The sequence below is a fragment of the Kogia breviceps genome, chromosome 8 (genome assembly GCF_026419965.1).
Source record: "Kogia breviceps isolate mKogBre1 chromosome 8, mKogBre1 haplotype 1, whole genome shotgun sequence".
Lineage (NCBI taxonomy): Eukaryota > Metazoa > Chordata > Mammalia > Artiodactyla > Physeteridae > Kogia > Kogia breviceps.
Window position 1 is genome coordinate 29,015,915 of NC_081317.1, and position 26,027 is coordinate 29,041,941.

The 26,027-nt window shown below is 40.7% G+C and overlaps 2 protein-coding genes across 6 annotated transcripts in view; both read right to left on the reverse strand.

The window, feature by feature from the left end:
- The window catches only part of SHC3 (SHC adaptor protein 3), a 156,552-nt gene that overhangs the window by 112,137 nt on the left and 18,388 nt on the right, over positions 1-26,027 (reverse strand). The gene's annotated exons all lie outside the window — the stretch shown is intronic.
- On the reverse strand, positions 22,557-25,745 carry LOC136794651 (keratin, type I cytoskeletal 25-like). Its single transcript, XM_067040122.1, has 2 exons — positions 25,737-25,745; positions 22,557-23,282 (listed from the first exon to the last, which is right to left on the reverse strand). The coding sequence occupies exons 1-2, from the start codon at positions 25,743-25,745 to the stop codon at positions 22,557-22,559; spliced, it is 735 nt and encodes a 244-aa protein (XP_066896223.1).

Genomic DNA, 26,027 nt, shown 5'->3' on the forward strand with positions numbered 1-26,027 from the left:
ATAACTTTAAACAAAACTTTAAACTTCTCTGAAATGTGACTATTACTCTAACCACTGCACAGTCACAGAGTTTTTTAAATACTGTCACCTCCATCAGTTATGTGGGTACCATGAATGGTCACGGAGACACACGGATTAGATGACCACTAACATTGCAGAGTCATGTGATTAAAATGACAACATCACAGAATCATGTGAATACGAAAACTAACATCGCAGGGTTATATGACTACCTCCACCACCAAAGTCGAAGACATGCAACATCATCACAAAGTTACATGAATACCATGACTGACATTGCAGAATTATGTAAATACTACAACCATGTCACAAGTCACATGAAAACAATGAACAAGAGTGCATAGCTATGTGACTGCCGCCACCGCTACTATAGAGTTGTGTGGATGTCATCACCACCACAGCAGAGTTATATGATGACCACTGTCACTAAGGTGTGTGGAGACCACAATACACTTTACCGAGCTATAGGACTGCCACACCCAACACTGTCACAGTTATGTGAACATCACAGCAACATCCCAGAGATAGGTGAATACCACCACCAGCAACCTTACAAAGTAATGTTAATTACTTCCACCAAAGTAATTACTTCCACCAAAGTGGCAAAGTGGTGTCAGTATCTCTCAGAGATATGTGACTACCATCACCACCACCATTGCAGGGTTATGCAAATTCCACGTCCATGGTCACAGGCTTAGGGAAACCCCATGACCACAACTGCAGATGTGTGAATATGACATGGCCACTGTAGATCATCTGATTACTATGCCCACTGTCACAGAGTTATTGATGACCACTTGATAACATTGCAGAGATATGTGAATACTACCAACACCACCACAGCATAATGTGAATTCTGTAAATGCTCTCTCAGTTATGGGAATATCACTACCTCACAGTGCTATGCTAACGCCAACACTACCATTGTCACAGAGATATGTAAGTTCCATGACCAAGTCCTGGTGTTATCTGAATTACACCATCACCGCCAACACAAGATATGTGAGTAGCACCACAAATGTTGCACAATTATGCCAACACCATAACAAAATAACGTCTTAGGGTTATAGGAATACCGTGATGAATTTCACAGCATCTGTGAACACAACTTCCACCAATGTTGCAGGGTCATGTGAATACACGACCTTTGCCACATAGTTATTTTTATTTTTATTTTTTTGGTGGTATGCGGGCCTCACTGTTGTGGCCTCTCCCGTTGCGGAGCACAGGCTCCGGACGCGCAGGCTCAGCGGCCATGGCCCACGGGCCCAGCCGCTCCGCGGCACGTGGGATCTTCCCGGACCGGGGCACGAACCCGCGTCCCCTGCATCGGCAGGCGGACTCCCAACCACTGCGCCACCAGGGAAGCCCACCACATAGTTATTTGAATACCACCTGTTGGGCTGCACCCTACAGGCCTGCAAGCCCTGCACTTGCCCAGCCTCAAGACCCAAGAAAGAGCTCGGAGTCAGTGACAGAGACATCAACAATTTAATGGATGGGGGATCTTACAGGTCTGAAGCAAGGTCCTAGAGTGACAACCTGCCATGTGCAGCAGAGGGCGGGCAGGACATGGCAGTAGTCTTCACTCCCGGGGGAGAGGGAGGTTACCAATTATAGGGGGAATTGACATCAGGTTGGCAATCAGTTACCAGGGAAACCAGCAGAGGAGCACATCCCTCACTGCCCCTTTGATAAGCTATCACAGTGGAGATGCCCTAATCTAAAGATTAGAATGATCACTAGCTGGGGCTGAGGGCCAGTATGTAGGAAGGTCAGTCATGTGAGTAGGGTGTAAGTGAAGCAAGTACTGGTCAAGCAGGGAATGCACAGAGAACAAAAGAAGAGCCATCTTGGGTTGTCTCATCATACACCACCTCTGCCCCCACCATGGTAGTATGTGAAATGTGAACACCTGGCCAACCACAGAGCCATGGAAATAACATCAGCAACAACATCATAAAATCACATGAACACACCTACCACAGTTGCTGACTATGTGTATGAAAACACCCCCACCATGACAGGGCTGTGTGGATACCATGACCAAAGTCACAGAGCTTTGGGAATAGACAGCCATTGATGAGGTTATGGGAAGACTACCACCAACGAAACCACTGAGTTTCATTGGTTGACTACGGCAACCAACACCACAGGTTGTATAAATACCATAACCAACACCCAATAGCAATTGAATATCATCAGCACCACACCATCGCAGTTATGTGAATATCATGGCCACCACAGCAGAGTTATGTGAAGACCACCTGCACCCACTTCACAGAATAACCAATAACATGACCAACATTGCAGAGTTAGATGAATACTATCACCTTGATCATTGCAGTCACATGAATACCTCCAAACACAACTTTGCAGAATTATTTGAACCACACAGCCAACTCTGCAGTGTTATATGAATGTGACCACAACCAATGTCACAGATTCTTGTGAATACCACCACCACACTAACGCAAAGCCATGTGAATCCCATGACAAATGTAGCAGAGTAACAGGTAGACTGACTTCGCAGAGTTATATGATTACCACCACCACCTTCACAGATATGTCAGTACCTCCACTGCTGTCACAGTTATATGAAGACCATGACCAACTTCAGGGAATTATATGATCACCACCACCACCACGTTTGCAGTGCTACGTGAACACCACCACCACCATCGCCGAGTTGACTTACCCTCCCAAGGGGCTGTAGCAATTTGTCCTCTCAGCACCAATGTCTAAGAAAGTTTATTTCTCTATCCTTCATAACAGTGGACAGCATCAGTCTTTTGAACCTTTGCCTCTCATGGGCAAAGATTTCATTTTTTTGTTTTGTTTTAATTTGAATCTCTTTGTTATCTAATAAGATTATGTAGTTTTTTCATTTGTTTACTGGCTATTTGCACTTCTTTTTCTGTTAATTGACTATTCATATCTTTGGCCCAATTTTCTATTAAGTTCTTTATCTTTTTCTTATAGATTAATGTGATATTAATCTCCCTTTCAGTCATTTTTCTTTTGATGGTCAGTTTCTACATTTTACCTAAAAGAATTGTTACTGTAGAAATATGCTAAGAATTACTGTGATGACATGTCTATCCTTTTCTGTATGGCTTTGGAATGCCCTGTCTTGCTTAAGAAGGTCTTGTGTCCCCAGATTCTTACAATATTCTCCCAAATTTTATTTTAACAATATTTATCATTTATTCATCTATACATTCAATTTAATGTTTTTCATTTACCTTTTTTATCGATTTGGAATTTGTCTATACAGGCTATGACATGAATTATAATACTAGCCTCCAAATGGACTACTACTTACATCAGTACCACTGATTTAATAATTCATCCATGTATTCCTGGATTGATGTGCCAATTTTGTGGTATATCAAATTCCTATTTCTGTATGGACTTTTACCTAAACTCTATTCTATGTCATTTGTCAATTTCTGTGTCTCTTGTACGTATTTTTCCCTGAGAACTTTAAGATCATTCTGTCGGGCTTCCCTGGTGGCGCAGTGGTTGAGAGTCCGCCTGCCGAGGTAGGGGACACGGGTTCGTGCCCCGGTCCAGGAAGATCCCACATGCCGCGGAGCGGCTGGGCCCGTGAGTCATGGCCGCTGAGCCTGTGCGTCCGGAGCCTGTGCTCCGCAACGGGAGAGGCCACAACAGTGAGAGGCCCGTGTACCACAAAAAAAAAAAAAAAAAAAGATCATTTTGTCAAGTTCTCCTGCCCTCAAAAACTATTTGGATTACGATCAAAATTTCATATATTACCTTGATGAGAATTACATTTATTTTTAAGTTTTTGTATCCATAACCATTAGAGTTGTTTCCATTTCAGATACTATTTATCACATTTAATAAGACTATCTGATTTTATTATATATATATCTCCTACACTTTTCTTCCTCAGTGTATTCTGAGGCATTATTTTGGTAACCACAGGGAATGAGAGTTTGATTTTTCCATCCCATGTCTACCTGGTTTTTACTACATAGAAAATTCAATCAATGGGCTCCAGAGATGTACAAAACTGAAGAATTGTGAAAGCCTGGACAATGGAGCCTAGAAAACCTCCCAGAACTGAAGACAACCTCCTAGCACCAAAGAGATTAAAATACAAAAGAGAGTGTACATTTGTGGAATTTAGATGCAGAAGTCCCTGCATCAGCCTCACAGGAATTCCAGGAAAAGAAAAGAAGAAAGTAGAGGGAAAGAAATATTTAAGAACAAAGAGAGTAAAATTTATAGTGTTGTAGGGAGGCTACAAGGCTCAAGAAGAAATATGAAGAAAGATCCACTTTTTTCATATTTCAGTACAAAAGGACCAAGAGAGAAACATCCTGAAAACATTCCATGAGGGGGAAAGAAAATAGGTTACTTACAAAGAAAGTTCTCTTTCAGCATCAAATACATGAAAACAAATAACATCAGAAGACTGAAAAAGAGAAGTACTAAGCCAAGAATCTTTTATCCATCCAAACTACCATTCAAGTGGGAGGGCAAAGCAAAGACTCAGAAAGTTAACCACCCACAGATGCTCTCTGAAAGAATTATTCCAGGAAAACAGGAATACAAAAAACAGAAGGATGTGGGCTACGAGAAACAATGATATGAAAAGAACCAAAAAAATTTACAGGTATGCCTTATGCCTTAATAATTATTGATGCATAACTCCAAATATTTTTTTACAATGATGGGGAGCTAAAATCTCAGAAAACCTCAACATGGCTGGTAGGGGACAGATAAAAAAGAGTGGTTGAAGAGGATGAGGGAAGCTTGCTAAAGGCAGTTGTGTTTTGTGAAAGTAGGGCCAGAACTAATTCTAGGTAGCAGGAGAAAAATGTAAGTTTACATACATGTGTAAAAAATTGTAAGCCACTGTAAAAATAAGAATGAAATGATCAACTGCCAAACTAAACAGCCCCACCAGCAAAAAGAAGGGAAAAAATTAAAACACACAAATGAAAGGGAAAGAAAAAACATTAAACAAAACATCAGTGATAGGTCCAAACACCTCACTGATCAGAACAATCATAAATGGATCAAACCCACTAATTAAAGGTCAAAGACTTTCACACTGATTAAAAATATATGTGTGTACTGATGAACCCAGTGGCAGGGCAGGAATAAAGACACAGATGTAGGGAACGGACTTGAGGACACGGGGTGGAAAGGGAAGCTGGGATGAAGTGAGAGAGTAGCACTGACATATATACACTACCAAATGTAAAATGGATGGCTAGCGGTAAGCTGCTGCATAGCACAGGGAGATCAGCTTGATGCTTTGTGACCACCTAGGGGGGTGGTATAGGGAGGGTGAGAGGGAGGCTAAAGAGGGAGGGGATATAGGGATATATGTATACATATAGCTGATTCACTTTGTTGTACAGCAGAAACTAACACAAAACATTGTAAAGCAGTTATACTCCAATAAAGGTATTAAAAGGATATATGTGTGTTAAATAAAGTAACAAAGAAAATACTAAGAAGATAAAACAGATTCAAATCAGGCAAATGCTAACAAAAGAAAGCAGGGAAATAATATCCCATTTACAATCAAAAGAAACAAGAAACATGAAATAAACAAGAAATTTGTGAGATTAAGTTGAAAAAAAACTTAAATGAAGGATGAGTAAATTTTTTAAAACCTGCTTATATGGAAAGACATACCATGATTTCTGGATTGGATGATTTAACACTAAAAACATGTCAATCCTCTTCCAAATTCATCTATAATTTCATTGTGATGCCAGTTAAAGTCCCAACAGGACTTTACCCCCAGAACTAGAAAAATTAATTCCAAAACTTATATCATAAAGGAGGATCCTTAAGAACACAAAGAAATTTCCAAAGAAAATAAAAGTGAAAAGTAACTGGTGAAAATTATGTGATGTTGACATGGGAATAGACAAATCATGCAAGGGACTAGAATGGGGCCGAGAAGGAAAAGGTATAAGATCTATGGATGTCACTAAAGAAAAGATAAGCCAGTCAGCAAGTGTGAGGATTTGACTAGCTGTACATTAGGAAAAGATCTATCTAGACAGCCCTGCCCACAGCTGTTGTGTATGGTGTATAAGGTGTGTGTTATGTATGAAAGGCATGCCCTCTCCAAAATGCTCACCTAACTCCATGCACAAAAGTAATCACAAAAGGATTAAAGAGTTAAAGCTAAGAAATAAAATTATTGAAACATTACAAGAAATAGAAAATTATATTTCTATCAAAAGACCTAAAACTCAAAGGTCATAAGTGAGCTTATGAAAATTAATCATTTTTGAAGAAAAAGACAAACGATATAAACAATATGAAAAGGCAAGTGAAAGACTGAGAAAAATCCAAAACAGACAAAAAAATTAAGCAAGTCCATCAACTTAATAGACAAAATGGGCAAAGGATGCAAACAGAAGATTCACAGAGGAAGAAAGACAATTGGCCAACATGCATCTGTAAAGACGAGTGCCCAGCTGGATGGATCCGAGAAATTAAAATAACACCAGAAAGAGATACAATTTTTCACTCAGCAGAATAGTGAGTTGGATGAGGAAGCAGGAAAACGGGTCCTGTCACACATTCTTGTAACAAGTGTAATTTGGTGAAAACTTTTTGGAAGACTATTTGGAAGTATCCATGGATATGGAAAATGTGCTTGCCTGTTACCCAGTAATGTTATTTGTAGGTCTCTATTCATGCATAAGTGCATGAAATTGTACATGCAAAATATTCATTACTTCATTGCCTCTAAAGAGTGAAAACGTGAACCCCCTCCTCAAATGTTGATCAATAAATGTATAGTTAAACACTTAGAGTACCTCCAAACTGCGGTTCCAAAGGCAGCCATTTTTTTAATGATTTAAGCTTAGTCTCCAAAAAACACTGTTACTTCCTCCATATTATACTGGTTAAAGCAAGTCACAGTGTCAGCCCAGATTCAAGGAGAGGGGAGCACTTAAGGGTGTGAACAAAAGGATGCTTGGTTCACTGAGTCCACCTTTGAAGACATAAGGGCCCAGAGAGGAGACAAAGGTAGCGCAGATACTGCTGGGGAGAACAGTGGGAAGGCGGAATGATTAGGAAGGAGTATCATCCCTGAATACTTCTACATTATTTAGACATTTTATAACAAAAACATGTTCATTTATTAATCATACAATTACAAAATGAGGAAAAAATAAAAATATTTTCCACCAAAAGAAAAAGACCATGCTTAATAAAATTGGACCTCCAAGCTATGATGTAGAATTGATCACAAAGTGATCAAGGTCATCTGGTATCTCAAATTTACAAGGGATCTGGAACAGCCTTCCTGAATCTTCTGGAAAGCTACCTCGTTCTGATAATGCAATGGAAAGTGAAGTGGTTAGTGAAACCAGCCACACCTCTCAGGTAGGCTATTCCTATCATGGGTATCTTTGAATTCCATCCCCCAGCCTCAGCAATTGGTCAAGGATGGGTGTGTGATCCCAGGCAGGCCAAGTCACAGACCTGGGAGTTTTGGTGGAATTGCCTGGACTGTCTACTCTCTAGGAGTCACAAGCTCCAACGCAGCTTCTGAGAGCTGCACTGTTAACAGTAACTGTTCCTCAGTCCCCATACCTTTCTGGCCAGAGGAGGTTAAAAGAATTTATGAATAATTAATCCTGGTGATTTCTAGCTTCAGTGCCTATTAGAGGCCCCTTTCAAATTTCATTTGGAATTATGGTAAGTCCAGGTTTGTTATTTTCAAGCATGGCCCATAAATGGGGATGTTGTCCATCTAGACCTGAAGAAAAGTCTATTATATCTTCAATATTTTGTTAGCCTGCTGAGTAATTTGCCTTCTAGGCTTCTGGTACTGAGCAAAGAAGCATCTCTTAAATGACTATAAAACGCTTAAGTAATCATTAAATCATAGCTATTAATAATATAAGCATTTGTTTGCTAACAACAGGTAACAAGACCTTACATCATTCATGCCACAATTAATAAACACTTATCTGCACCTGTTAGGATGCTCATGTAGAGAGAATTTGAACAGGTATTGTGCCTTTGAAGACCTTGCCATTTCTGGTCATCCTTTGACAGCTACACCATGGGGCAGCAAAAGAAATGTGCCAGAGCCAGGATGAAAGACAAATTGCTAGGAAATTGAAGGAGAGACGACGAAGCACTGCCCATATGAACTGTAAATCTGAGGCAGTGACTCTATGTGTGGTCCCCTGTCCAGTAGCAGCATCTGGGAACTTGTTAGAAATGCAAGTCCCTAACTTATTGCAAGCTCTCTATGGATTCTGATGTCCACTTAGGTCTGAGATTTATCTGTATAAAGACTGATCTAACTTTCTGAACTTTCTTTATCTGATCAGTGTTGTATGCAGGCTATGTAAGTTCAAATCTTGGTTTTTCCACTTAATAGTTGAAGCCTTAGTTTTTTGAAATAAATCTCCCAGAGCCTTGCTTTTCTTAAACAAGAACGGTGATGTCAGTATCTATGTCCTGAATTTGCCATGAGCATAAAACTCACCTGTAAAGTATTTCACATGACTCCTGGCATACATGTGGCTCAAGATACCAGTAATATTATTTGTACACTTCAGGCCAGGTTCCTAGGGATACCTTCATGCACAGGGCTGAGGGCTCAGCTACAGTTCATACTTAGCTAAAAATGGCATGTTTCAGTGTGTTTTATTTTTTTCAAACTCCAGCTAACCTTGAGGGTCCCAGGACTTTGTGGCTTTTGGCTCCTGTTTTCTGCAATAAGCCCTGGACACACCCCCCCAGGTAGGGCCTCAGAACATCCCAAATCTTAGGGAACTGATGGCATAACATTGGTAAATGGACTTTGTGAAAACCCAAGTTCACAATATTAAAATAAAGTATTTCCAATTGTGTCTGAAGGATTTCTTCAGGAAACAGAGGAATATGGGCAAAGAGCACTATTATTAGCAATAATAACTTAAGAGCTCAGAATAAAATCAGCTTTCTGGATGAGAAACATTAAAAGCAAAAACATCTAGGGTTGGAAACAGAGTTCCTATAACAGAAATAAGGGTCACTGATAGAATAAACTGAGCCAGCTTGTTCGAGAATTCAAAGAAATTTTTTAAAAGGAATTCAAAGAAATAATGGGGTGTGTAGGCAAGAATCCAGAGCCATCAGAAAAAGAACTGCAACTTACAAAGATCCTGAAAGAAAACTCAATTCATTCGGAGCAGGAGGAAAATAAGGGAAAATGCTGTGCCTTCAATACATAAGAAAAGAGCGATAACCACCGATAGCACTAAGACAAAAGCCATTATTTTGTAAAAGAGGGTCTTGATAAAGACGTTTCTTGGCAACTGTGTGCCTGAGCCAGAGACAACTGAACGGAAAGGGCAGGAAGCCAAAAATGAGTTGGGAAAGATTAGTCACAGTTCTGTCACCCTCCACTGATTCTGATGGCTCTCGCCTCACCCGGAGAGCCAGGAGCTGCCATCTCAGAGGTCTACAGAGACCTGGAGACCCAGAGCCTCGGCCGTGAGTGCCTAAGGACAAGGGGGACATCAGAATTGTCCTAGCAGGAGTGATTTTCCCTGCCCCACCAAGAGTTTTAGGGAGTGAAGGGGTCTGGGGGATGGGGACACATTTGGGAGCCCGAATTGCAAAACTTCCCGATGGGATGCAGGAATTTAAGGGCCGAGGGACCGGGTCCTAGAACAACAGAAAACTGGACTCGCAGGAGGGCTGAGAGGCCAGGGAAGGTTTCTAGTGCTCACTGAAACCTGCCACCATGAACCGACAACTCCCAGGCCCCGAAATGTATTCCACTCTTGCTGGTTGCTTGGACCCTCCGGAACCTGAGGGGCAGAGCCTCTTGCATGGTTAGTTAGAGTGTAGTGTGCTTCACAAACTGGCAAGCAATATTCAGATTACAAATACGCTCCTCACTCTTCGGGAAGAGGGAGATGCCACTGTGCCCACCCGCAGGGCACTGAGAAACACCCAGACTTTCAAAGCTGCGCCCACCCTTCTTGGGCCTTCAGGGGGAGCTGGGGTTGTTTCCTGAGCCCTAGTGTTTGTTCTTCAGGACCATGGGCAGATCTGAGTTTTCAGCATGAGGATCCATCTGCAAAGGATGGTATTTAAAGAAAGATAAAGTCTAGCTTGAAATTCCATGAACCTGAGGAACAGAAGGGTAAACCATAAAAAAAAAAAAAAAGTCTGCAAATGTTAAAAAAAAAAAGCAGGGAACTCTATGCTTTGTGACCACCTAGAGGGGTGGGATAGGGAGGGTGGGAGGGAGGGAGACGCAAGAGGGAAGAGATATGGGAACATATGTATATGTATAACTGATTTACTTTGCTGTACAGGAGAAACTAACACACTATTGTAAAACAGTTATACTCCAATAAAGATGTTAAAATAAATAAATTAATTAATTAAAAAATAATAATAATCTAGATAAATGCCTTCCTTTTGCTCATATTTTCTCTGCCTAATCAAACACACATCCACATTTCTCTCTCTCTCTCTCTCTCTCTCTCTCTCTCTCTCTCTCTCTCTCTGTGTGTGTGTGTGTGTGTGTGTGTGTGTGTGTGTTTATATTGATAAAGGATATGACACGATACACACCTGGCATGCCACAGGGAGTATGCTGAGGGAGAGAAGTGGCCTCGTACTTTGATGTTATATCATTAAGGACGGTTGGATTTTCACGTGTGTGTGTGTGTGTAACAAGTGCAAAAAGAGTAGATGCATTAACCTTATAATAAAAATATTTTTAATCCGTACAGCCACATAGAAATAATTTTTCTATACATATAAAGAAGCTCTGTTCTTTTGCTCCAGAAACTTCATTGCTGAAATTATAAGGAATGGGTCTTAATGATCCTCACTCCTAAAAAAGCTTCATACACAAAGATGCCTTATCAACTATTATTTACTACAAGAACAAAGACACAAACTAAACACTCCTCAGGAGATGAGGGTCAGTGTGGCGAAACTATTGGATGGACTATGTCATCATCACATATTTATGAAGACTGTATAAATACTGAGAAAAGAATACAACATAGTCACTTTTTAAAAACTATATAGTATGATAATAACCAGGTCTTTTAAAAGCTACATATAAAAAATGGAAGTAATTATACCAAAATGTTAATCATTAAGAGCAAACATTTAGGGCTTCCCTGGTGGCGCAGTGGTTGAGAATCCGCCTGCCGATGCAGGAGACACGGGTTCGTGCCCTGGTCCGGAAAGATCCCACATGCCGCGGAGCAACTAAGCCCGTGAGCCATGGCCGCTAGGCCTGCGCGTCCGGAGCCTGTGCTCCGCAACGGGAGAGGCCACAGCAGTGAGAGGCCCGCATACCGCAAAAAAAAAAAAAAAAAAAAAAAGAGCAAACATTTATTAAGCACTCACCATGTGCCACGCATGGTGCTGACCATTTTGAGTGGTGATCCTTGCAATAGCCCCACGCAACAGGTGCTATCACTAGGTCCATTGTACAATGTGGAAACGGAGGCAGAGTATGAAGAGGGAATTTCCAGGACATACCCAGGTGACCACCAAACATGTGAAGATATATTCAACTTCATTGGCACTCAAAGCTATGCAGTTTAAACCACAACAAGAAATTGAAAATTGGCAAAAATCGAAAAGTTTAATGACATTAGTGTTGGTGGAAGTGAGATGAAACAGTGCTTATTTACTGTTGGTGGGACCATAACTGGTACAAGCATTTCAGAGAATGCTTCAAAAATTTAGATGTGCACTCTTCTCTTCTGATCCAAAACTTCCCTTGTGGAAAATTACTCGAGGGAGATTCTCACACATTTTAAGAGGGGACATGTGCAGAGATTTTTACTGTGTGATTGTATTGGAAAGAAATTAAATCATGGTTGATCCAAGAAGTAATTTTTTTAATGGATCTGTTTTTGAAAAATTCCCAAGGCAAGTAAAATAATAATAATAATAATAATTAAAACTTTGGGAAAGTATGAAACCATTTATGTTAAAACCGAAAAAGGAAAACCCACAAAACTACATATTCCTAGTAGCATGTATGTCTGCATAGATGCATGTATATGCACAAACAAAAAGATCTGCAAGAACAGGCAGCAAACTGGTAACTGCCATGATCACTGGGAAGGAATCTTATACCTGACTGTTGTGAAGAGGGACTTTTGCTTTTTCACTCTATGTGACATAATTTTTTTCAGCAAGAATATATACATGTATTACTTATACAATTACAAATAATTACATAGCTAAAGAGCAAATGAAATAAACCATGCTTAGAGTAATGGTTCTCAAAATTGAGCATACGTTAGAAGCACCTGGGCTTCTTGAGCCCAGAGTGCTAGGCCCTCCCCATCATAAGAGTTTTTGACTCAGTAGGTCTGCATGGGGCCTGATGCTGATATCTGGTCAGAGGCCACACTTGGAAAACCAGTCCTTAGAAAGGTGAAATGCTGATCTTACAGGGTCACAGAGGAGCCAAGATTTGAACCCAGATCACATCATATTGGACTGTAACTTTTGATCTCAATCACCTGCTGCCTAGGGATATCTTTATGTTGTGGGATTAAAGGGGATTTGTGTTTTTGACCATTTTTAAAAATATATATTTTAAATATACTTATTGGATTTTTAAATATAATATCAACTCATCCTGAAAATCATAAACTATTTCCAAAGTTCATAAGTATTCATTGCTTTGGTAATTTTTAAAAAATTACATAACAAGCTCCCTTTGTCTCAGTGAAGCATCTGACAGAGACAGGGACTTCCTGCTGTGAACCTGAGCTGAGCTGCGAACAGGACTCAGCTCTCTGGGGTGGGAGACGAGTTCTCACTCCATTTATGATGGGCACGCAGAGCTGGCAACACATATCCTTTCCCTAACAGTGGGCATCACCCCAAAATACAAATAGGCTTAACTAAGCCAAGGAAATTAAGAAGGAAGTACATTCATATTATGAATGAGAAATTTTTTTCTGTTTAAAAGTTGATAAAAGTTCTGGATGATGTTAGCTGCCTGCATGCACACCGCAGCATCCGCCTTCCACTCAAATCCCCAGTACTGGCAGAAGAGCTATAAATAATAGGTGAATCCCTAATTACAATGGAAAGCAGAAGAAGGGGCGTATCAGTGGACCAAACACTGTGTGCACAGTAGAGGACTGACACATGAGCAATGATGAGCACAGACAGCATCAAGAGGATGTTGCCAAGAGAATGCCTTGTTCAGGCTTCATCCTGGTTCTTGAGCTAACTGCTTACAGGGGGACCGTGATTACAATGACTGACTTAGAGTAATCAAGACCACACCTAGAGATGGGCACAGTTCCTGAAATCCACTGCTGCTACATATGTGGAAAGAGCAAATGGAGACTGAGGAAATCAACCACACTAAACACCAACAGTATAAAAGTATAAAGACTGGGGATGAGTAAAAGAAAATTTAAAAGATACTGAAGATAGATTCAGACATTTCAACACCCATCAGTATAAGATGCAGGCATCAGAATACAGAGAAGTAATAGAGAAGACCCAATTTCTCCTTTGAAATGTTCCAACAAGTGCTAAGCAAGATTAAAAGAACTTGGAATTCCCTAGTGGTCCAGTGGTTAGGACTCTATGCTTCCACTGCAGGGGGCATATGTTCGATCCCTGGTTGGGGAATTAAGATCTTGCAAGCCACATAGTGCAGCCCCCCCACACACACAAAAAAAAGACTAAAAGAACAAATGAACAAAAACTCCCAAGTCTTGGTGAAATGTCAGAACAAAGATAAAGAAATTCTAGAAAGTTTGGGGCTTGGAGATGAACATTCAATTACTTAAAAAAGAATTAGACCCAAAAAATGTGAAGGTAGTTAATGCCTTCTGAACTGTGCACTTAAAATGGTTAAAATGGTAAATTTTCTGTTTGTATATTTTAACACAGTTTAAAATACATACATACATGAATACATAGATAAAAGAATGAGCAGATGGACAGCAGACGTCTCATCCACAACTTCAGATACAAAAAGACAATGGAGCAACATCTTCAAAATTTTGAAGGAAGATAATTTTTGAACCTAGAATTCAACACCCAGCTAAACTACACTGTGGAGGGGGACAGGTAGAGAACATTCTCAGATGCACACAGATTCAGAAAGGTTTCTGCACAGAAACTCTCTTGATAGAATTACTTGAGGTTGTACTCAGCAAGAATTAAAATAAATCCTAGAAAAAGAAATGGGAAATAGCATGCAATATTTAATAATCAATGAAATTAACTAAGTCTAAACATCTTATGGCTGTGTCTTAATATAATAATAATCTGGAACTAAAGTTCTATGTAGACATGGAAGGTAGAAGGAGCATAGCAGAGGGAGGATGGCAATGAAAAGAAATGAAAGGTGGTGAGGCTCTTGTCTCCTTTGGACTAGAATACTGACTAACTTCAGATACTAAAGGTAGTATTAGAAAATACCAGTTTAAACTGTGCATTACATTTTAAGGTAACTTCAAGGGGAAAATACACAAATGAAAGGTGATCGGTTTCATTAGTCATCAGGTAACTGCTCATTGAACCACAATGCACACACTACACACCCACCCTAGTGGTAAAGTGGGAAATATAATATCAAGAGTGGGGGAGGATGTGGAGCAACAGGAACTCTTTCACTGCTGGTAGGAGTATAAGTTAGGGCAAACACTTGGGAAAACTGTTTGGCATTTTCTTCTGAAACTGAATATGTGCATACCCTGTGATCCAGCAATTCCACTCCAAGAGAAATAAATCCATCTGCCACCAAAAGAAATGTACAAAAATATTCATAGTAACACTATTCATAATAGTCCCAAACTGAAGGAAAACCAAATATCCATCAATGGTGTAATGGATAAATAAATAGTAATATATTCACAAAATATGGTGATTGATGGTACAGCAATAAGAATTGGAAGAACCTCAACTATATGCCACAGCTCATCTCTGTCATTGACAAAGAAGACTCTTCAATCACATCATTCATTTTCTAAGTGTTGGCAGAGCCCCCACTCTGTGCCAGAACTAGTCTAAGCAGATGGTAGGACACCAGCAAACAGGATAGGTAAGGTCGTGCACTGACTGAGGGTCCATTCTAGTCAGGAAAGTAGGTAATAAATATAAATAAATAATTGTTCTATCCTTCACCTGCCTTTTGGGCTTCATGCACTAACTCCACACCCATACTCCTAACCAAACTGAATTTTTCATCACCACCTCCTCCACCCCACCTTCTCACACCTCCTGTGTCCATATATGCAATGAACTGCTGCCTGCAATCCTTTCTTTCCTCCCCTCCCTTCCACGTCCCCTTCTCAGATCCCTTCCAATCCTTAATGATCCACATCAAATATCAGACACCCAAAAAGTGCCCCTCCCCCCTCAAGTAATAACATCCCTTATTGTGTGAGAGCTCTATTTGTGTTCTGCTGCCATGGACCTCTTTGCCTGTTTGCATGATGCCTTTTCACCATTTTATCACGGCACAAGGCTCTGCACAGAGAATGTGACAAAGTTAAGCTGCCAAAATTAAAAATGAAGAAAATTTAAACCTTTAGGGCTCTTTGTCATTGCCATGCCATCCCTCCCTATCAATTCCCTCACATCCCAGGATGCCTCCAAAATGTCGAGTTAGTGCCCTGCATCATTGTCACCTAACCCAGTGCAGGCTCCAGCACCCATTTACACATTCTGTCACCCAGAAGAAGCTGCAGGATTGTGTCTTTATTCCTCTTTGCATCCCTAATGCCTCACCTGGAATGGGTACAAAATAAATGTTTGGTGAATGTATTCACTAAAGGCTAACGAAGTTAAAGATGCTTTCAACATCCCTCCAGTAATCAGAACTAGAGAGCTTATAAGACTTCATTTGATAATGCAGAAATCTCAAGAATCATAATTTTTTCATTAACTTTTCATTTCACTTATTAGCACCAATTTACAATGGTTTGTGATAAGTAATGTACTTGAACATTCTCTGATTGTGTTTCCCTGAAATTATTGTGGAATTTAGATATTTGACTGTTAAATAAGCCTTTTCACTTAGCTATGTTAATCCAAGTGAGTGTCTGAGACTGTGTATTTTAAGTTAAAGAACAATACGAAAAAAACAAGGTGGGGGACAGGAATGCTGATCCTAGCAAAGGAAGAGAGGAGTAAAAAGCACAATAAATATTTGTGACAATATTCTGTAATTATTTCAAAATAAAAAGTTGGTTTTTTAAAAAAAATTCAGGAATGGGGCTTCCCTGTTTGTGCAGTGGTTGAGAGTCCGCCTGCCGATGCAGGGGGACGCGGGTTCGTGCCCCGGTCCGGGAAGATCCCACGTGCACTGGAGCGGCTGGGCCCGTGAGCCATGGCCACTGAGCCTGCACTCCGCAACAGGAGAGGCCACAATAGTGAAAGGCCCGCATACCGCAAAAAAAAAAAAAAAAAATCAGGAATGGAAATAAGCAGACTATAATACTATTGCTATAAATTTCAACATTTTCTCCAGTTTACCTAGGTGTCAATTTTTCCCCATCTAGAGCAGTATCTTGGAAATGGATACAGGTAACATTCAATTGGGATTATAGGTGCATTTCCTAAAAGGCCAGTAAATTGATAGTTTTCCAATTGAATCACATACTTAGTTTCCCAATGACTAATTACAATTTTTAAATGAATATATATACTCTGTGAGTTAGTCACCTAATCTCTAAGTCTGTATGTTAACTGGCATGTGTTCTTTTAAGCCAAGTATGCCATAATTACACAATTCAACATGTATTTAATGCTTCTATGTGCCAAGCGCTACAATACAAAAATGAACCAAAAAAACCACTGACCTCAAATTTCACTCCTCTGTCTTCCGTTCTTTTAAAAGCATAAGAAGACAGTTCTAAGAAAGGCATGTGTCATTTTTGCTGGCTGGCGAATGACAAAGCCTTGTGAAGCTTTGCAGATTTCTGCATTCAGCTCAATAGACAAGAGTGGACTTTGGATTCATACTGCCCTAGGTTACAGACCCACCTCGTGGTTGTGTGAACTGCAGCAAACCACAGAGCCTTTTGTGTGTGTGTGTGTGTGTGTGTGTGTGTGTGTGTGTGGTACGCGGGCCTCTCACTGTTGTGGCCTCTCCCGTTGCGGAGCACAGGCTCCGGACGCGCAGGCTCAGTGGCCATGGCTCACGGGCCCAGCCGCTCCGCGGCATGTGGGATCTTCCCGGACCGGGGCACGAACCCGTGTCCCCTGCATCGGCAGGCGGATTCTCAACCACTGTGCCACCAGCGAAGCCCCCACAGAGCCTTTTTGAGTCTCTTTTTCCTCATCTGTAAAATGGGATTATTGTGAGAAATACACGAGACAGCATGGATTTTAAACAAATGGCATTAATTAAGCCAGGCACAATGAGTGAAAGCTACCTATACTATATTCATAACACTGACTATTCATCCACAACACGCTCCTAAGTATTTCAATTGGCTTTTCATAAAACTTGTACCGATTTATACATCCGCTCATGGTGTGTGAGAGCACCTTTCTCCTCCCTCTTTGCCAACTCTGCAGAATGTGATTTATTTTCATTTTACTATTTACCTGAAAATCATAAATTTTACAATGAACTTCACTGCCTCTGAAATGAGATTTTATTTACATTTTAATGCCTAGTCTCTTTCACCTAATCTAAGGAAATAATGAGGGGCCCATCAGAAAAGGCATGGCCCCTCCACACACCCCTCCTGAGACCTTTCACGCTGTGCCCTGTTATCTAAAACACTTTCCTCCTTTCTTCACCTAGATGACTGCTCTGACATTCAGACTTCACATGCTTGAAGAAGTCAAGTCCACTCTTCCCTCTGACTCATTTTATTTAACATACCCACATTTTTAGCGATTCTGTTTGATTGAGATATAATTCATCTGCTATAAAAAGTCATCCTTTTAACATGTACAATTGTCATTTTTAGTATATTCACAATATTGTACAATCTTCCCCACTATTTAACTCCAGGACATTTTTGTCACCCCCAAAATAAACCTGGGTAGAGATTTAGCAGTCTCCACCCTCTCTCCACCCCAGCTCCTGGCAACCACTAATCTACATTTTATTTCTACAGAATTGCCAATTCTGGACATTCTATATAAATGGAGTTATAAATATGTGCCCCTTTGTGTCTGACTTCTTTCACTCAGCATGTTTTCAAGTCTCATCCGTGTTACAGCATGTGTTGGTATTTCATTCCTTTTCCTAGGTGAATACTATTCCATTGTATCCATTCAGCAGCTGATGGACATTTGGGTTATTTCCACTTTGGGGCTATTATAAAGAAAGCTGCCATGAACATTCATGTAAGTTTTCACGTGAACATATGCTTTCAGTTCTCTTGGGTGTATACGTAGGAGTGGAATTGCTGGGTCATGTGGCAACAATATGTTTAACCCTCTGAAGAACCACCAAAACTTTTTTTCCAAAGCAGGTGTAGCATTTTACATTCCCATCAGCAACATATGAGTTCCAATTCCTCCACATCTTCACCAACAGCACTCGATATTGTTTGTCTTTTTTATTTCAGCTATCCTAGTGGGTGTGAAGTGATATCTTATTGTGGTTTTGATTTGCATTTCCCTAATGACTAAAGATGTTGAGTATCTTTTCATTTGATTACTGGCCATCTGTATGTCTTTTTTGGAGAAATGTCTGTTCAAATCCTTTGCTCATTTTTTAAATTGGGTTATTTTTGTCTTTAATGTTGAATTATAATAATTCCTTATATATTCTGGATGTCAGTCCCTTATGAGACATGATTTGCAAATATTTTCTCCTATTCTTTGGTTGTCTTTTCACTTTCTTGACAGTGTCCTCTGAAGCACAAAAGTTTTCATTATAATGAAGTTCAATTTATCTATTTTTCTTCTGTTGTTTGTGCTTTTGGTATCATAGCTGAAAAACAATTGCCTAATCCATGATCACAAAGATCCACCCCTATGTGTTTTCTATGAGTTTCATGGTTTTTAGTTCTTAAAGTCTTTGATCCAGCGTGAGTTTATTTTTATATATGATGTAGGAAGGGATCCAACTTCATTCTTTTGCATGTGGATATCTAGTTGTCCTAGCCCATCTGCTGAAAAGACAATTCCCTATTGAACAGTGTTGGAACCCATGTCAAAAATAAATTGACCATAAATGTATGGATTTATTTCTGGACTCTCAATTCTATTCCATTGATCTATATATCTATACTTAGGCCAGTATCATACTGTCTTGAAATCAGAAAATGTGAGTCCTCTAACTTTTTTCTTCTTTATCAAGATTATTTTGGCTCTTTCGGGCATGGCTGCATTTTTAAATTATTTGATTAGTTTTTAAACTGTCTTTATTTGATTAGCTTGTTTATTTCATTTGTTTCTGACTTCCTAACCAGAATGTAAGCTCTATGAGGCAAAAGACCACATCTGGTTTTTTTATCCCCAATTTGTACCCTCTGCAACTGTACAGGGCCTGAGTATAAACTCAGTGTGATTTACTGAGTAAATGAATGAATGATTGAATACCCAAGCTTTTATAGTGATAAATATTGGGAATAGCCTAAATATTAAAAAATAAGGGCTTCCCTGGTGGCGCAGTGGTTGAGAATCCGCCTGCCGATGCAGGAGACACGGGTTCGTGCCCTGGTCCGGGAAGATCCCACATGCCGCGGAGCAACTAAGCCCGTGAGCCATGGCCGCTGAGCCTGCGCGTCTGGAGCCTGTGCTCCGCAACGGGAGAGGCCACAACAGTGAGAGGCCCGCATACCGGGAAAAAAAAAAAAAAGAAAATGTTTAAGTAAGTTATAATGCTTTAATGGGATAGAATATTATGCAATCATTAAAAACCATGTCTTCTAGGGAATTCCCTGGCCATCCAGCAGTTAGGACTCCCTTTCACTGCCAAGGGCCTAGGTTCAGTCCCTGGTTGGGGAACTAAGATCCCACAAACCACACGGCACAGCCAAAAAAAAAAAAATGTCTTCTAATAATATTGAATAATTTGGAGAATCATTGAACCTGATCTCAATTTTGTATAAGTAAAAATAAAGGCTAAAAAACATCATGGAAATCTTAATAGCAGTTACTATGAAAAATTGTGATTACAGGTGAGTTTAATTTTCTTTATTCTTTTCTCTAGTTTCTACTTTTTCTGCAATTAGCATGTATTGCTTTCATAAGAGAAAGCTAAACATTATTAACTAGAAGTATCCATATCTAGAAAGGTTGTGTACAGACTTTTGGATTTGCAATAATGGTCAGTGAATCTCTTTTTAGGATTTTGTTGTTAGTGGCACCTACCCCTAGTGACTTGAATGGCTTCAGGTCCTATGGAGAACTGGCACATGTGATGAACTGTTCTCCAGGAAATCTGAGTTAAATATGTGGGACATAAAGTACACTCGAAACGAGCTCCTGCCTGAGTCTCATCTCTGACTTGGTGAATCATCACTCAACAACCTGTGAGAACCCAAAGGCCCAGGGCAGGCTGTGAACTTCACCTCTTTCATCCAAATTCCCACAAATCCCCACTGGGTGACCCCAATGGTGAGCACATGTAAGGGCTACTACACCCACTATCAAATACAGTTCAAATGTCATCAACTTATAGAATGTGTGGCAACTGTTTTTTGGGGTTTTTGTTTGTTTGTTTTTAAAGATCATCTCTAGTAGAATGTGAATTTATTTATTTATTTATTTTTGACTGTGTTAGGTCTTCGTTTCTGTGCGAGGGCTTTCTCTAGTTGTGGCAAGTGGGGGCCACTCTTCATCGCGGTGCGCGGGCCTCTCACTATCGCAGCCTCTCTTGTTGCAGAGCACAGGCTCCAGACATGCAGGCTCAGTAGTTGTGGCTCACGGGCCTAGCTGCTCCGCGGCATGTGGGATCTTCCCAGACCAGGGCTCGAACCCGTGTCCCCTGCATTAGCAGGCAGATTCTCAACCACTGCGCTACCAAGGAAGCCCCTGTTTTTTAAATTTTATTCTTTGGCTGTGTAGGGTGTTAGCTGCAGCACTTGGGATCTTCATTGTAGCATTCAGGATCTTTTGTCGCGGTGCACAGGCTCTTCATTGTGGCGTGCGGGCTTCTCTAGTTGTGGTGCATGGGCTCTAGAGAGTCGTGCTCAGTAGTTACAGTGCGTGGGCTTAGTTGCCACACGGCATGTGGGATCTTAGTTCCCTGACCAGGGATCGAACTCGCATCCCCTGCATTGGAAGGCGGATTCTTAACCACTGGAGCACCAGGGAAGTTCCGGTGTAGGCACTTTAAATTCAAGCAAAATTCTGTTCCAGAAATTTTCGGTTTGAAAAATCCTTTAGAACTGCTGGAGTTAGCTGTGGCCCAACTATCTTAGCAAGTCGATCGCAAACTCGTGTTCAAGAGCAACTTCTCTACAAATAACAAATGTTGGAGACAGTGTGGAGAAAAGGGGATCCTCCTACACTGTTGATGGGAATGTAAAATGGTGCAGTCACTGCGGAAAACAGTATGGAGGTTCCTTTAAAAACTAAAAATAGAGTTGCCATATGATCCAGCAATCCCACTCATGGCATATATACAGAGAAAACTGTTAATTCAAAAAGACACATGCACCCCAATGTTCACAGCAGCACTATTTATAAGCCAAGACATGGAAGTAACCTAAATGTCTGTCGACAGATGAATGGGTAAAGAAGAGGTGGTAAATATATATCTATATATAGATATAATGGAAAACTACTCAGCCGTAAAAAAGAATGAAACAATGCCATCTGCAGCAACATGGATGGACTTAGAGATTATCATACTAAGTGAAGTAAATCGGAACGAAAAGGACAAATACTGTATGATATCATTTATATGTGGAATCTAAAATATGACACAAATGAACTTACTTATAAAACAGAAACAGACTCACAGACATAGAAAACAAACTTATGGTTATCAAAGGGGAAAGGGAGTGGTGGAGGGATAAATTAGGAGTTTGGGATTAGCAGATACCAACTATTATATACAAAATAGATAAACAACAAAGTCCTATTGGATAGCACAAGGAACTATATTCAATATCCTGTAATAAACCACACTGGAAAATAATATATGATATATATATGCATATATATATATATATATATATATATATATCTCACTTTGCTGTACACCAGAAACTAACATTTAAATCAGCTATATTTCAATTTTTAAAAAAAGAGCACCTTCTCACAACTTTCAAGTCAACCATGCCCACTCTCCCACTTATATAACATGGCATGTAATTCTGTCTGGTATTGCTATGAAATAATTTCAGGTTCCAAAATGATTTGATTTAGTAATGCTAAAGTTAAGATTATTTGTTATGAGTGTTTGTACATATATATATATATATATATATATATATATTTTTTTTTTTTTTTTTTTTTTTAAAGGAAGAAGGTTTACTGACTACAAAGAATTGACAGCATTTTCTGTACGGTTATCAAATGAGTCATCACATTTGTACATGACGTTCTTCCAAATGAATGTGAAGATGCTATTGATAATGCTATTGATTGCCCAGAGAAAGGTTGTATTTCAGTAACAGAAAGGCAAGAGGACAGACCTTTTTCTTAGGCTTGCTCATTTTTCCAGACAGATATATAACACCTTCTCTTCTCAGAGAGTATTTGGCATATGCTCTCTCTTGTGTATCAAATTTATTGCTTTGAGATTTCTCCTCCAGGGAGTGGAGCCTGGTGATAAGTATTTTGCTGCTTTGGTCTACCTCCTCAAGGACTCTCTTAAACACTATGGGTTTGGCCGGATCTTTGATTTCGTTTCCCACATTTCCAGATACATAATCTTTAGACTTGTAACCTTTGGACTCACAAGCCCCATCATCTCCACCGATGAGGACACAGTAGGTCTCGATTTCTTTTTCCAGGTGGACTTTGATGTCCAGGAGCTGCTCGTACTCCAGTTTCTGGCCCTCGGTCTCCGTCCTGACCCGGTGCAGCTGTTCCTCCAGGGCCCCGATCAGAGCCTGGACCTGGGCCAGCTGCACACAGCAGTTGCCCTCGGTCTCTGTCAAGGAGCACTCCAGGGAGTGTTTCGTGGCTAGGAGAGACTGAAGTTCAATTTCCAGTGTTTGGGCTGAGGTGGTGGCTCCCACATCCTCAGAGATCTGCTGTTGCAGCGAAGCGCTATTTTCATTGAACCAGGCCTCGGCGTCCCTGCGGTTCTGCTTCTCAGCCTGCATGTTGCTCAGCAGAACCATGAGGTCCACACCGGGCTGTACATATTTGAGAAAAGGAAAACTCTAGATTTCAACAATTAATTTGCCTAATCTACTTTATATGGGATTTTGTATCCTTAAAGTTATATATTTATAAGATTTCCTCTAAAAATAGCCTTGAATTTATTAAAAAAAAAAAAAAAAAAAAGTTCATGGACATAAACTAATCAATGGTGGCAGAAGTCAGAATAGTTGGGTACTCTTGGATGGGTCCTGACTGGCTGGGGCACGAGGAAGCCTGGGAGGACCTGGGAATATGCTTTTGGTCTTTGTCAGGTACTTGTGTGGGTGTGATGTATTTGTATATATATGGTGCTTTTTGAGCTGAACATTCAAGGTCGCATGGTCTACTATGTAGTCAACAAAAAGAATAAAAGATCATTGTTTTTAAGAAAACCCTCGGGCTTCCCTGGTGGTGCAGCAGTTAAGAATCCTCCTGACAATGCAGGGGACACGGGTTCGAGCCCTGGTCTGGAAAGATCCCACATGCCACAGAGCAACTAAGCCTGTGCACCACAACTACTGAGCCTGTGCTCTAGAGCCCTCAAGCCACAACTACTGAGCCCACATGCCACAACTACTGAAGCCCGTGTGCCTAGAGTCCATGCTCTGCAACAAAGAGAAGCCACCGCAATGGGAAGCCCGCGCACCACAACAAAGAATAGCCCCACTCACCGCAACTAGAGAAAGCCTGCGCACAGCAACAAAGACCCAACGCAGCCAAAATTAAATAAATTAATTAATTTTTAAAAAAACTTTTTTAAAAAAGCCCTCAGAGTCATTTTATTTTTAATACTCAACTTTTTCTGATGAATCATGTATGTTCATTGTACAAAAATTTTGAAAACACAAACAAGCATCAAAAGATGAAAATCATTTCTAATCAACCCACCAGAATAAGTTGGCTTTATAATAAATGTTGTTTGAAGCCCTATAACAGTCCGTTTCTGTTCCCTGGCTTATAGGGCACCTGTCAGGTTCTTTATCAGAACCTATCAACTTCAACACTGACACTGGAAGCTATGGCCACATAGACACCACACACCCACAATGCAATCTGTTTCCAGCATCCATGCTGCTTCTTCCCAGCAGCAAAAACCAGTTGGCTGGTTTTCAAAACCAGTTACTGGCAATTACCTTGTTATTCACCCTCCATGACAAAACCCATGCTGTTCATACTGCAGCCCCAAAGAAAATTTGCAGAAGCTGTGAAGCTGAGAACCCACAACAGGCACCAGGAAGAGCAAGCAAACACTTCCCAGCTTTCATCCCATCGAGTCTCAGCCTCACATCCACCTCAGTGGCATCGAGAGCAGTGCTGCACCATCACATCCATCTCCTGGAATGGATTCACGTTAGGAGGTTGAGCTGACACAGAGTTGGAGTTATAATCTTGTGATATGACAGTACTCCTTCTTGACTAAAGCAAATGAATAATCAATCTCCTTGGCTGAAAACAGAGGTCATCCCTGACTCATGGAACTTTGGAGAGGTGAGCTCCGGATTCAATAATAGGGACACAGATGGCTCAAATAGCAAACTTTCAGGAAGCCTCTGTCACCTGCCAGGCGCTGTGCCAGTTGCCCTACTAATGTTCATTCACTGCACTCCTCCTGACTACTCTATAAGACGATGCTGTAGTCACCCCCATTTCAGACAAGGGACTTGAGGCTCAGATGCACCTCTTCTTGATGGGCATCACCCTGTGGAAGGGAAGATTAAGAGTTAAGTAGAGTTGTCATGTGTCCAGAGAACGCAGGGTACATGCTGTTAAGAGTAAAGCCAGAAATGTGTCTCCGGTACACTGGCACAAAGGTCACATGACGTGAAGAGGTAGATGCCACAGGACAGTCTTGTGGGAATAAATGGGTTGGATGTTGAGAGCGGTGACAACCCACTTTCAGTTTCCCTGTTTCCTTTATCAGATTTTTTTCAGCTCCCTTACAGGGAAGAAATTAGCCATTTGGTTCCATAGGAACCCTATGTCTTACGTTTCCTTAGCTAGTGTGACAATTCTCTTTTAATCTTTCATCTCACAGGGAAAATTATTAATACAAATGCCATATAGTCTTTCATCAAAAGAGCCAGGATGTCATTGTAAATGTTAGCTGGTGGTGTGTGTCATCCATCTCATTTACGATGAGGAAGCTGAGTCAGAGAGAGGAAGTATGACTGGGGTTTGGTTAAAACTAAATCACTGTGCTTCATTTCATCTGAAAATCACAGCAACGCAATAGGCCACATCTGCTATTCAAAGTCAAAGGAAAAGATGGAAGAAATATTCCCAAAATACATACTGGTATTACAGCTAAAGCCCTGTTCTAGTTCATGTGTAAAGGAGGCAAAGCTGACCAGCCCTCTTTATCCTATGGAGTGTGTCTCCATTCACCCCTCTCCTCCTCACTCTGATACTGAACTAGCTGCTTGGTCTTAGAAGATACATTCTCTCACCTTGAGCATTGGTTTTCTTCACCTCCCACCATCTGAAAAAATAAATAAAAAGATTATTGGACAAGATGGCCCCTGAGGTCTGCTTAGCTTCTCTCTGTGTAGCTGAACCCCTTGCAGGCCTAGTGCCAACAGCCACCTTCTTCGCCCCGCCAGACTTCTTCTGTGGGCCCACTCACGGGGCCTTGAACCCCAGTCTCAGTACTGGGCCTCCGTTTAATTGCACCAGACTGTACCTTGATTCCTGGCTTCACATTCCACTCCTTGCCACACTCCCTTTGCCTGGAGCCCACC